The sequence below is a fragment of the Pteronotus mesoamericanus genome, unplaced genomic scaffold (assembly GCF_021234165.1).
Source record: "Pteronotus mesoamericanus isolate MK-2021 breed Mesoamerican mustached bat unplaced genomic scaffold, CSHL_Meso_final scaffold_36, whole genome shotgun sequence".
Classification (NCBI taxonomy): Eukaryota; Metazoa; Chordata; class Mammalia; order Chiroptera; family Mormoopidae; genus Pteronotus; species Pteronotus mesoamericanus.
The window spans coordinates 5,369,812-5,384,450 of NW_026555313.1; the positions used below are offsets into that span (position 1 = coordinate 5,369,812).

Here is a 14,639-nt window from a genome sequence, read left to right on the forward strand (position 1 = left end):
GCCTGAAGAAGAAAGGTATTACATGAGGGAATTTGCAGTAAGGAGACCCCAAGGACCCATTGGTGTGCCAGTCTTTGGAGGTCATCTTCAACAATGGCCTGGGGGACAGCAGCTTTCCAGCTCTTTCTACCCTACTCTGACACATAGATGAGAAAAAGAACTAGGGGAAAAAAGAGGAGAAAATGTGTAAAGAGAGCGCATTCTCCATGCCCCTTGCAGCTGTAGGGCCCTGGGTCCGAGGCATTTGTCAGTGCTAAGCTAAGGGTGAGAAGGAGACGAGCAGGAAATATGAGAAAATGTTACCTTTGTAACAATGGAAAGTTATTTAAAAACTATAGGACTTTCTTGAATGTCTGAAGGAAGTATAAAACTGGTTTCCACAGATCATGGTTAAAGGCAGTGATTAGAAAAAAATGAAATTATTTCACGTTTGTTACCTACTGCATTTAGATCACCATAATCTAGAATGAAGACAATAGATCCAACTGCACTAATTTGTTATGAAGGGAAAAGAAAAATAAATGATGATGTCTGAGTTAATGGTCTGAATTATGTCCTAAGCTTTAAAAAAGAAACACTCTAAGCTTTCCTTCTCTGGAAACAGTTAACCTCATCTATCTAATAAAACTTTATTTTGGTAGTTCTTAGCCTGGTTATCATCCCAGGCTCCCTTGAGAATCTGAGGAAAGTAATGTATTATCTCCACAAAAATATGTATATACACAACCCAAATTTTTCATACACATTCATGTAAAATAGGTAACATTGAAGTAAGAATTTTGATTTAAGGACAAAGATGGACTGTAGTTATGAATGTGTTAAGTCTGATATGTCTGTGACAAATTTTTGTAGACATGCCCTTCAGAACAAGGACAATATAAGTGTATGTTTAGGAGTTTGTTTGTTTTTTTAATTACAAGCACTTAATATCCAGCTCTGACAAAGATGCAGCCTCTTTCTCACCCTTTCTTCAGAGCATGAAGGTTGTGAAATTTTTCAGTGGTTTAGCACAAAAGGTTCTGCTTTTTCTTTAGGTTGCTTGTGGTGATGCTCAGAGCTAGGGATGAGGTCCATTAATTAAAGTCACTTTCGTACTTAGGCTTTCTCTCGCTTTCTAAAGGCTGTCATCCATGTCTTTCTGGGTCACCTCACTTCTTCCTTACAGCTAAACTGCATCTAAAGAGAAGAGCAGGGTGACAGCCGAGCCCTCCTTGGCTGTATTGCCCTTAGCTTTTAAAATACCTTACTGATAAAGTTAAGGAGTACGAGTTTCTTTCATTTCCATCACCTATAGGAAGCATGTGTCTTCTCTTGTTACCCTTGAGTTTCCACTTCTGTTAGCTTCCACTGTAGGTCAGAACTCCTGCCAAGTGTGTGATCTTATGCAAAGCTTTCTTTTGATGTTTACTTTGGGTCCATGTGTAGTAATTGAAAGTGCAATACAAGTTTTAGAATCCAGCAGGTCTAGCCTAAAATCCTGGTAGTTATTTCAGTCCTTTGTGCCTCATTTTCTTTCTCTTTCTTTATCAAATGTGTATAATAACATATCCTGGGGTCTTTGTAAGAATTAAAATAAATAAAGTATTAAATGAGCTTTGTAAAGTGCCTGGCAAATTGTAGAAGCATAAAAAATATCAAAACTGTGTATTTTATTTTTTAAAAAGTGATTTGATATGATCTGGACTTTAATTTCTTCATTTATAATTGATTGAAGTGGATTTAGTTAATTCAGTCTCCTCCTATTGAGTAACAGTTACTGTGGAGTTTATGAAGATAATAAACGAAGGAGGTTACAAATTAGGATGTCACTGACAACGAACAGATCTGAGTATGACTGAAATCAGGGCTCCACCACTTGCTGAATAGCCTTGAATAAAAGAGTAAATGATGAACCATAGTTTTTTCACCACGAAATGAGACTAACACTCAATTCGCATAGTGGTTGGAAGTGTTACATGAAATAAAGAGTGGTAGATTACTATGATGCCTGACACATAAAAAGCAATCATTAGCAGAACCATATTAAGACCTTCATAAGTCTGAAGCTCTCTCAATTTTTTAAATATCTCATCCTATATTTTATCAAAAACAATAAAATATACATATATCCATAAATTTTTTGCTGTAAAGTATTTTTAAATAATTTTTATAACTTTATCATTGAAAGTGTTACTATAATAGTACATTTTTTATTATTTTGTTATGATAAATTTTTATGTAACTTTTCATATAACAATGGAAGAAATAAGTTGAGGTTGACTAATTATTGCAACATTACATTATATTCTTTTCAATACTGGGGCTATTTTTGATTGCTTGAGCCAATAATTTTTTAGGTCCCAAACTTTACGTAGGCTCTTAAAATGCTGAACTGTAATCCTCAATGTATAAAATCACTTTGTAAGTTATACAAAGGTCTAATCATATGTTGTACACCTGAACATAATATATTGTATGCCGATTGCAACTAAAAATGAATTTAAATAAAAGCTATATATGAAATTTTTCTATGACTCAGAATAATATTTTGAGTGGTTACCCCTGAGAAATTAAAACCTGTTTATGCAAAAACCTATACTCAAATGCTTATAGAAACTTTATTTGTAATATCAAATTTTAGAATCTGCCCAAATGTCCTTCAACAAATGAATGCCTAAAGAAACTGGGGTGTACCCAACCATGAAATACTACCCAGCAATCAAATGAAATAAACTACTGATATACAACTTGAATGAGTCTTTAGATTCATTCAAAGGACAACCCCCAGAAGTAACATATTATAAGATTTCACTTATATATCATTTTTAAAATAAAAAAATTAGAAATGAAGGGCAAGATAGTGGTTGGCAAAAATTAGGAATGAGGGGTAAAGACAGCGATGGTAGTGTGGGATGAAGGTGAATCTGGCTATAAAATGAAAGGTAAAGAATCTTTGTAGTGTTAAAACTGTTCTGTTTCTTGACGGTTGTAGTGGATATACAAATGCAAAATGACAACTTTGTAGAGAATATGCACACACAAATGAGTCAGTTAAAATTTTGAGAAACTAAACACAATTAATTGATTATATTAATATCATAACCCTGCTTGCAACACTATAATATAATTTTGCAAAATGCTACCATGAAGGCGGGTAATAAAAAAAAATTCAAGGATTTCTCAGTATTATTTTTTAAAATGTATTTAACTCTAAAATTATCTCAAAAAATTGTACTTAAATAAATATTTTTCTGTAGCATCAAAAAATAAGGTTAAGTTTGATAAAATCTGTATAAAATCAGTAGATTAATAACTACAAAATATTGTGTAGAGAAATTAAAGAAGACCTAAATAAACGGAGATACATGATGCTCATGAACTGTAAGATAATATTATTTTAATTTTTTCACTTAGTGACCTACAAATTCATTAACATCTCATTCAAAAATCTGAACATGCTTTTTAGAAATTGACAAGCTAATTCTAAAATTCATATGGAAATGCAAAGAACATAGAATTGATAAAACATCTTTGAAAAAAGAAGTAGTAAGTCTTAACTTACCTGATTTCAAGATAGATAATAATTATACAGTAATCAAGATGGTATGGTATGCTAAGTGAAATAAGCCAGGGGGCGAAAGACAAATACCATACGATCTCACCTATAAGTGAAAACTAACCAACAAAACAAGCAAGCAAGGAAAATATAACTAGCAACATTGAAAGAAAAAAGAAACCAACAAAGTCAAGAGGGAAGGAGGGAGAGGGTGATGAGGAAAGGGAAGGGAAGGGTCAAGTCAAGGAACATGTATAAAGGACCCATGAACAAAGCCAAAGTGGGGAAGAATTGAGGGAGGGAGGTGGAAGAGAGGGGCAGGGGAAAGTGGTGGCGGGAAGATAGAGACAAATGTATTTGAAAAAAATAAAATAAAATAAAAATAAATAATAAAAAAAGATGGTGTGGTTATGGCATGAAGATAGATAAATAGATCAATGGAGAGGATAGAATTAAGAAATTGGCCTATATACTTACGGCCAATGATTATAGACAACATGAAAAGGTCATGGAGAAAATAAAGTCTTTCCAAAACAATAGCATGGAACAATTGGATAACCCTATACAAAATAAATTCATATCTCAGGCCATAAACAAAATGAATTATAGATATAAACATATAACTTAAAACTATAAAAGTATTAATTTTTCTTTTTTAATTTATAAATCATGTTTATTCTATTACAGTTGTCTCAGTTTTTCCCCCTTTACCTCCCTCCACCTATCCTACCCCCACCCCCTGCTCCCACAGTCAATTCCCACTCTGTTGTCCATGTCCAAGGGTCATTCATACATGTTCTTTGTCTATTCCTTTCCCCTTCTTGCCACCATTGTCCTCTTTCCCCATTCCCTCTGGTCACTTTCAGTTTGCTCCATGTTTCCATGCCTGTGGTTTATTCTGTTCTTTAGTTTATTTCATTGAATAGATTCCACTCATAGGTGAGATCATATGATATTTGTCTTTCACTGACTGGCTTATTTCACTTAGCATAATATTCTCAAGTTCCATGTTGTCACAAGAGGTAGAAGATTCTTTCTTTCTTTCTTTCTTTCTTTCTTTCTTTCTTTCTTTCTTTCTTTCTTTTTCTTTCTTCCTTTCTTCTCTTCTTTCATGCAGGTTGATTTTATTTATTTTTTTAAATGTCAAAGTCAATAATAAAATATTTAAAAATTTAAATCCATTATAAAGTCTGAGCAATTAAAACAAAATGATACCAGCAGAGAAATAATCAAGTAGATCAATGAAATATAATGAGCATTTCAGAAACAAATGTATATATCTGTCTAACAATGTAATATATGGCTAAATTGATATTTCAAATCAATGGGGAAAATAAGGCTTATTCAACAAATAAGGTACATGGACCACTATTACTTGAAAGAAAACAAATATAGAGCCCTATTTCACACATTATACAAGAAATATTCAGGTGAGCAAAAAACCAACATGTAGAATCCACAGAGTTGTAGGAGAAAATAAAAACTAATATTTTTCTTACCCTGAAATAAAATATTCAAACCCAGAAGCTATAAAGTAAAATATTGACAATATGACTATATTAAAGATTTAAGACTATATAGTAATATACACATAAAAAATGTTAAAGGACAAGTAATAGAATGGGAAAGTATTTGCCACACATCTAAAAAAGGGTTAATAGTTTTGGGGGTTTTTTTTTAGAGAAAAATACTCTACAAACTTTTAATCAATAAATGGATAAAAAAATACCAAAAAGTCATTTAAAGCTTTTTTAAAATAATAGAAATAGGCAAGAAATATACAAAAACAGGTTTAGTTTCAACAAATAATAAAAGAAAAAATAACACATCTTTGTTACAATCATACTAATATGTATTAAAAATATTGGTAATATCAAGTATTGTTGACTGTGAAAGGAACTGGGTATTCATAGACTCTTTTTCTTCATCTTTTTAAAACAGTCTCTTTACCATATTTTTCAGTGCTGGTTTGGTGGAGGTATATGCTTTTAGCCTTCTTTTGTCTGGGAAACGCCTTATTTCACCTTCCATTTTAATGGAGAGCCTTTCTGGGTAGGGCAGTCTTGGTTGCAGTCATTTGTTTTTCATGACTTGGAATATTTCTTGCCATTCCCTTCTGGCTTGTTATGTTTCTGTTGAGAAGTCAGCTGCTAGCCGTACTGGGGCTCCCTTATATGTTACTACCTGTTTTCTCCCTTGCTGCCTTTAGGATTCTCTGTTTGTCTTTGATATTTACCATTTTAGTGGTGATGTGTCTTGGAGTGGTCCTTATTGGGTTCCTCTTGAATGGGATCTTCTGTGCTTCCTTGACTTGTGTGACTTTTTCTCTCCTCCAATTAGGGAAGTTTTCCATCATGACTTTTTCAAACAGGTCCTCTATCCGTTGCTCCTCTTCTTCTCCTTCTGGTATCCCTATTATATGGATATTATTATGTTTCAGGTTGTCCTGCATTTCCGTCAATGCCTCTTCCTTTTTTTTTTGTCTTTTTTCATTTTCTTGCTCCTTCTGGGAGCTTTTTTCTACCTTGTCCTCCAGCTCACTGATTTGATCCTCTGCTTCATCTAGCCTGCTTTTTATTCCTTCAGCTGTGTTCTTCAATTCAGAAATTGTATTCCTCATTTCTTCTGGTCTCTTATTGATAGTTTCTTTGGCCTTTTTCATGCTGATATAATTTGCAGTAAGTTCCTCGTAGTTTCCCTGTAGTTTTTTGTAATTCTCTCTGAGCTCACTGAGCTCATTGAGCTTCCTTAGAACCATTGTTTGGAACCTAATATCTGATAGTTTACTTGCTTCTATTTCATTAATTCTCTTTCTGGGGATTCCTCCTTTCACTTTGAGTGGAGGGTATTTCTTTGTCTTCCCATTATTTGTGACACTCCTCTTTTTTGCTGCTGCTTCTTAAATTGATCTGTCTTGATTTCCTGACTTTGTGGTGTGAACTTCTATGGTAAGAGACCACTGTTTTTTCTTTCTGGATCTGCCTCAGATGAGGTCAGATGTCCCTGTCTGACCTTAGGCAGTCTGTTCAAGACTTCCAGGAATCTACTGTCTGTGGCTGTCTCATTCAGCTGTTCACTCTGCACTCAGCAGGATGGCTTAGACAGCTCAGGGCAGAGCGGAGTCCCTCCTGGGGGCAGGGTTATTAGGTCCTCTCACACTGCTGTCACTCAGGGGAGTGGTCTCTGCCTGAGCAAGATGGCTGCTCCATATGTGGGATGAGTCAGCACCGAGATCCCACCAGCTGCTCCCTCATTTCTCTCCCCAAAGCCTCCTTCTCCAGCCTCTCCTCAGGCGTCTCTAGCCCAATCTGCCCCCGCCTTTGCTAGAGACCAGGGTAAGCGGCTGCAAATAAGAATTTATGTGTTGTCCCTTTAAAGAGCTCTTTGCGTCTCCAGTCACCCGTCTCTGGCAGAGAGCAACGCTGCCACATTTCACAGCTGGTTATTATCTGTGTATTTTGGGGGCTCTGGTGCTGTAGGCTGGAAATCCCTGCTTTTGGTTTAGACCCCACTTTTCTCAGGGGGATCCAACTGTCCCTGGCCTGTGGGCACCCCACCTGCCTTCTTGAATCTCTAGTGCAGTCCTTACCAGTTAAATAGCGCCAAAGATGATTCTTCTGTCTCTAAGTTACAAGGTTCCTCTCTTGCTATTGTTCAATTATTTGTTCCAGGTGATTTCTACACAATTTAGTTGTAATTCCTGATTGCTCCTGAGAGGAGGTCAGTATGACTTCCACTCACTCCTCTGCTATCTTGATTCTTCAAAACTATAAAAATTTTAAACAGAAAATCTTTGTGACCTAAGGTTAGGTAAAAATCTGTTAGTACAACAACAACAAAAATACAAAGCACAAAATAAAATTGAGAAATTTTACTTTATCAACATTAAGAACTTCTGCTAGTGGAAAAAAGCTAAGACCTTCCTCAAACTGGCAGAAAACATTTGCAAATCTCATATTTGAAAAAGGAGTTATATCTGGAATTTAAAAAAAAAAACAAAACTTCAAACCTCAATAAGAAAACAACTCCACAAAAAAATAGTAAAATAAAAAAATAGTTAAGTATTTGAACAATCACTTCACCAAAGAAGATATACAGATAGAAAATGAACACACAAATAGATGTTTGACATTATTGATCATCAGGGAAATATAACTAAAATTGCAATGAGATTCTAGAACTACTTATTATAATGGCTAAAACTTAAAAGATTGACATGTCAAGTGTTTAAAGGACACTCATTCAATGCTACTAGAAATGTAAAGTGATGCAACCACTTGGAAACAGCATGGCAGCTTCTTAAAAAGTCAAACGTTGTTTTAAAAGTTAAACAATGATCAGTCATTGTAATCTTAAGAATTTATCCAAAAGAAATTAAAGCAAGTATCCATAAATTTTTTGTACACAAATATTCATAGCAGCTTCATATGTAATAGCCCCAAGCTAAAAATAACCCAAACATTCACCCAATGGTGAATGAATAAACAAGTTGTCGTATATGTACGCAATGAAGTACTAACTCAGCAATAACAAGGATGTATTACTGATAATTCATAGAAGAATCTCAAGTTAATCTCAGCTTAATTATACCAAATGAAATAAACTAAACAAAGGGAATATACACATAATGTTATAGTTCTATTTATATAAAATTCTGTAAATGTGCATACTTACTATAGTGACAAAACAAATCAGTAATAGCCCAAAGATAAGGAAAGAGTGAGAAGAGGTTAGGGGAAGAGAATACAAAGGACCACAAAGATGCTTTGCGTTTGATGTATATGTTGACCATCTTAACTGTGGTAATGGTTTCATGACCGTATCCATATCTAAGAACTTTTCAAAGTATCTACTTTAAGCATGTGAGCCTATAATATGCCTATGATACCTCAATAAAGCTGAAAAAATAGGCAGCTTCCTATTACCCTTGGAATAAAGACGAGATGTTTTCCATAGTATACTATGTACACTTCATGATTTTCCCTCCAGTCCCTCTGTTCAGTCTCATCTTGGGACACTCCCCACCCTTCCATAGGCTGCCATCATGATTGGCCATGTGGTTCTTCAAGGTTTTGTTGTTCTGCTCACCTTAAAACCTTTGCAAATTCTGTCCTCTTTGCTTTCCCACAGTTTACCTGGTTCAGTCTTTCTCATCCTTCAATTCTAAGCTCAAATATTATTCCCCCACCCCAAGAAAAGACTTAGCAAACACCCTAAATATTTGAAGCTTGTGTGTTGAAAACTTTACCTGGCACTCTTTACTTTTTATTTTTAAAATTTGTCACAAATTTATTTAAATTTTGGAGTAAATTCTCAATTAATATTTATTACATACCACTAAAGTATAATAATTTAGATATATCATCTAGTTGATACTTTTAAAGAGCAGTTGGATAATTATGACAGTTTTACATATAAGGAAAGGTATTAACTTTGCTTAAGATCACACACGTACTAGTCAATGGCAATGATTTGAACACATCTGTCTCTGATTTTAAACATTTGGTCTTGGTATTGACAAATAATTCTGTGATGTGATATCCACTATAATATGACACCAGAAAGAAATCTAATCTGGAAGTCAGACCACAATCTCTAAATAATATGGGACGAGTAAATAGATGGTACTTGCAGGCAAGTGTGCACTTGGAAAGATCCAAACTAGATTGTGTGGTGTCTGAGAGGTGAGCCAAACCTGGAAAATATGGAAAAGGAAGGTCCAGGAATAGCCCTGAAATTTGGAAATCAAAGTAGGCATAAAAAATTAGCCACCAATCATTGCAAGGTCAGGGTAAGCACCATGCCATGCTAGGTAGACTATAGTACTGGACAGATTAACAAGGCAGAGATTCACTGATTAAATGCAAGATGTGAGCCAAAGTATCTCCAAGTCTAAGAAGAAACTCATGAAAAAATTAAGAGACCAGAATATACCAAGCATGACTTGATACTGAATGCTAAAATTCTGGTTTTCACTTCTAAGACCTCTACTTATCCCCAAAAGACATTCTCCTCACCAGTTCCTTACCATTCTACTCCAAGTTCGAGACTGTCTCAGCAGAATTAACTCTCAAACCAGAAAATTCCAAATGTAAGAGTCCCATGGTAATAATGACAGTGGGGAGAGGATAAATAGAGACAAAAAAATGCAAGGAAATATTTTCAATATTCAATTTTTTAGTAATTAGGCATGCAATAGCTAGACATTATAATGTAAGTCACATCCAATGTCCAATTTATTTTTTCTTTGCTAAGTTAAAAAAAAAGCTCATCTGATAAGCATGTGATATATAAACCAGTAGACAGGTTTTTGGTTAAATGACACTGCCACTTGACAGATAAAAAACATCATGGTATTTAAAATCCTTCATCCCCCAGTGTATCAGTGACCTAAAGTACAGGAGGGTTCATAAACTATCTTTAAAAGGAGAATATAATATATTGTCTGCTGTCAGTGAGAAAGGACTTATCTTAAATCAAGATTTGAAATACTGCCAGTATCTAAGATACATTTATTTCTTTTAAAGGAGGAGAACTTTTAAGCCAAACTTCTCACCAGCTCAATTGGAATTTACATCAGTCAGTAAAATCCAGATACTTTCCAGGATATTGACAATTTGTACAAATTATAGTCATTTAGCTAAATTTCAATAGTTTGTTATTCTCACAAGGGAATGCCTATTTATTTTTTAAAAATATAATTTTTGCTTTCAATATTTCTTTTTGTAGCATTATATTTTGAGGATCAAAACGGAATGAATACATTATATTCCACTTATATAGAAACTGAGCACTATCTAAGTAAATGAGTATTTTTTTTTACCATCTTGAATGGATTATATAACTTTCAAGGTCACTGTTTTCCAAATGTCTCACGTTAGTATCCCTCATAGACATCAAGTGCAAAATAAAATTAGTTATTCTTAGTTTGCTTTGCTTCTAAATTTGTCTCCATTCTATGTTTGCTCCATACTGAAAACAATTTGATGTTTTTAAACTGATATCTTATTGATGACAATATCTAAGTATAAATTCATAAGCAATATTCAGCATCTATTAGAATCTATTACAGTTGTCATAAAAAGTTTAATCGTCTCAATAGCTGTCAGTTTTGGGTAATTGGCAAGATCGAATACACATTTTAAAATAACATAAAATATGTTGACTCAACAGATTCAACTATTCTTGTAACTTAATTTAATATTACCGCATTGTCATGGCATAAACTATTATTTTCAGGACTAAGAGGATCTAATTTTAGAATTTTTAGTTCATTGCTTCTTACCAAAAGCAATACAGTCTATTATTTCCTCTTTTTTTAAAAGAAGTCAGTCCAAATGTTGCCTGTGGAAATTAGATTATTTCACAGAGTCATGGGAAATGCATTTCGAGGATATGCACATAGGAGGACCAGAAGCACAGTGGTTAAGATTCATTGGAGCAAAAACAAAGGACTCCCCCAGGTGCCCAATATTTCATCCACTACCAGGTGGCTCAGCTGTGTCTTGTTGTGGAAGAAGTCTGGTGCCTGGTGAGCACAGGCATCCACCTAGGAGGTTCAGGATCCAGAAGTGTAATGCCGTCACTGTGTCTCTGGTAGTCCAGCACAGTCTCTGCTCCTGGCTGCGCTCTGGCCCAGCAATGACACCCTTCAGTGCACGTGCAGTTGCTGCGGAGAGAGAACTGGAACGATGTTTGGGCCTTTGTTAAGCTTTGATTTTATCTCCTTGGGTGTGTGAGAGAGCAGGCTTTTTTTTTTCAAACTAACCAGATTTCTTCCTAATTCTATGGAGGGTTGTGTTGAATCCTCACCCTATCCAGTTCCTTTTCTGGATCTTTTGGAGTTCTGTGCCCTCATCCTACTCAATCTTTATCCAGATTTTCCCAGGCTATCTTCCCCCTCTTTATGTCACCATTTTTGTTCCTACTGTGCACGCCTCAAAGTTTTGCCTCCTGCTGCTATTGCACATGCCTCAGCAAAGGAATTTCCCCTTTATTGTTCCTCCCTCCAACCAGTAATCCCAGCTAATAGCTGATTGTTCCCCAGGGAGATTAAAAAATCAGTCTTTCTTGTCCACTTAGTTGAGGGACAGAGGGGTGTTAATGCAGCTATCCCAGGCTTAGATGGTTCACCTGCCTTCTCTTCTGTTAATAATTAACTACTGCCTACAGTAACACAAACTCTATGGCAAATCAAATAAAAGTACAACAGTCACTTCTGTTATGTCAGGTTTTTTGAGTAGGCTGATGCACCAGTGAAATGTGTATTTCAGAAACTTACAAGAGAAAAAAAAGACAAAAGTACTAATTAAATTTAAATCTGTATATTTCTGGAATGATGACCGCACAGGAGAATATGGTAATCTTAAAGGTCAACCTCATTTTCACTGAACTTTTAAAAGTGTTTAATAATGTTGTAATTTTTCACCTTCATATAAGACTCAAGGTCCATTTTTAACAAAGGTCTCGAATGAGCCCAAATGCAAACTCAGGTATCATGTTTTTATGTTTAAAAAGTGCAGTGCGAGCAGCTCAAGTATCAGGGCTCAAGTCTCATTTCCATACCCTTGGTGCACGAGTGGCACTGTAGAGAAACTACCATAAATCATCTCTTGGCTGTTTACAATTAATTTTATGTTCTATACTTGTCCTCCTCTATGTTTTTATGCCATTTCTTTTTATATTTGATTTTTGAGGTCATTCATGGTTTCAGGTGAAATACCCTAGCTTAATATTAAAATATTGCTATGTGATATTCTAGTATAACTTTTAATAACGCAATTCAAGGTCACCTTTTCCACAAAGTTTAAAATTAACTGTCAGAAAGTTGTCAAAAGAAAAATACCCTGTAACTTTCTAACTCTTTTAAATATGAAAAGATATTAAGTGGTTTATTGCATAATTTCTTGAAGGGTAAAGCATTTCTACTAATCCTGCGTATTTTCCCAGCAGTCCTTTATCTTATTTATTGTTACCTTGGAAGTGGTTTCAGAGTTCATCAGAGTTTCTTATTACTACTTAGCTGATTGTCAGTAAAACAAGAATAAAAAAACCTTGTCTAATAATTTTCAGAATAGCTATTCTTCCAGACGGAAATCTGCGGATCCTAAATGCTTCTAAATCAGATGAGGGAAAGTACGTTTGCCAAGGGGAAAATGTGTTTGGTTCTGCTGAAATCATAGCTTCAGTATCTGTAAAAGGTAAGAAAATGTGGCTAAATAGTTCATAAGCATAATTTCATGGATTTATCAGAAAGTGACTATAATATGCATGTATATGTATTTGCACATATGTGTGTGCAGGCTCCTGTTGAAAATATACGTTGTAAAAATAGAACTAATACAGCCAAATTGTCCCTCTCCATTATTTAGAGGACCATAAATAGATGGAATGCCTTAGTGGTAGAAATTTAAACATTTTTCTTTGAACAAAATATATGAGAAAATGAAGACAACTTTATGAAAGTTTAGTCACTGTCTCAAAATATAAAAGAATGCTAACAATACAATATTTTTCCTCCACCAAGATTAATTTTAACATTAATCAGTAATCTTCTTTTATTACCACTTCAACAGAGGATTTGGGGTAGAAAGGTAGGAGAAGCGGTACATGAATGTCATGTGTTAGACTGCACATCAGATAAACTCATGGACCAGAACTGTTCTTTGATGTTTGCATCAATGTAGTTTTTCATATAAAGTCATTAAAGTCTTTTTTTAATATTACAACTATTGCTGCTTAAATGTTTCTATTAGTTTTCTATTTCTTTTTTATTTTATTTTAATTTATTTTTTCAAATACATTTGTCTCTGCCTCCCCCCCAACCACTTTCCCTTGCCCCCTCCCTCCTTCCCTCCCTCAGCTCTTCCTCTTTGGTTTTGTCCATGAGTCCTTGCTATATGTTCCTTGACTTGCCCCTTCCCTTCCTTTTCCCCGCCCCCGCTCCTTCCCTCTTGTCTCAAAGTGAACTAGAGTTCAAGCCTAGAAGCTTCAAGACTACATGTCACTGTTTAATAGTAAGAAAATCTCATATCTTAAGCCCTCTCTTCAATTGACAACAAATATTTCTCACAGTTGAACTATATACTTAATTATTTTTCCATTTATGCATGTTTTTTATAGTGAATCATACTTGGGTCATAAAAATATAAAAATGTTAATTTGTGTCTTTCTTTAGAAATAGAAAGATAAAATAGCCAGCACTTTGATATTTTAGAGAAGAGGCAAACATCAATGGAAGGAATATAATTTAGAGGTTGTCTTCATTACAGCATTCTTGACAGGAATCAAACACAATTTTCTCTGCAGTCTGTGTCTTATTGCTTCTGTGTGCTAAACAATAAGGCAATGCTGGGTCCAAATACTTTTTTTGTAACAACAAAAATGTTTTCTGTTAATCATGAATTAAATGGAATATTTACTTATTCAGAATATTCTAATTCTTACAAAATTTAAACTATAATATGATGTAATTGTGCTCTCTGATGAAGCCAGAATTTAGCCTGCTACACAGAATAACTGACTTCTAAAATGTTAATGTTTGGAGTGGTATTCCTTTCCCAGAATCACACTTTCTGCTCATTGACTGCTTAGAAAGATGTAGCATGTTAAAGGATCTTTTGGGGTGGCTAAGAATGGTGCTACATCAGATTATGCTATTGTTAACAACAGAGGTAGGATAGAAAAATTGGGTTAATTTTTATTCATTCATGTCAGTTTTCTTCAGATATCTACTATCAGGAATCCACTCAAAATTTTGATGTTTATCTTTTTTTCTATCTCCATCACTTCCCAACTTTATTCAAAGTAACACATCATATTGCAGTTATTTGTTCACTATCTATTTTTAAATATTTTTTTTATTTTCAATTACAGCTGATATACAATACTGTCTTAGTTTCAGATGTACAGCACAGTGATTAGACACATATAACTTACAAAGTTGATCATTATCTTAAATAACCCTTAGATGTATAGCTCATATTAGTTTTTACTGGCTCAAAGTTGATCTAAACTCTGTAAAAATGTATATATTTTTAAAAATTTTTAACTGAATCATAGAGTAATTAAAAAAGTATTTTTTTCTCAAAGAGTGGCATTCAAT

At 34.4% G+C, this 14,639-nt stretch overlaps 1 protein-coding gene across 1 annotated transcript in view; it reads left to right on the forward strand.

Moving 5' to 3' along the window:
• CNTN5 (contactin 5) overlaps positions 1-14,639 on the forward strand; it is a 480,323-nt gene that overhangs the window by 334,673 nt on the left and 131,011 nt on the right. Inside the window, exon 12 of the mRNA XM_054592597.1 lies at positions 12,608-12,735. Coding sequence (XP_054448572.1) covers positions 12,608-12,735 — 128 coding nt within the window. The remainder of the gene's footprint in view (positions 1-12,607; positions 12,736-14,639) is intronic.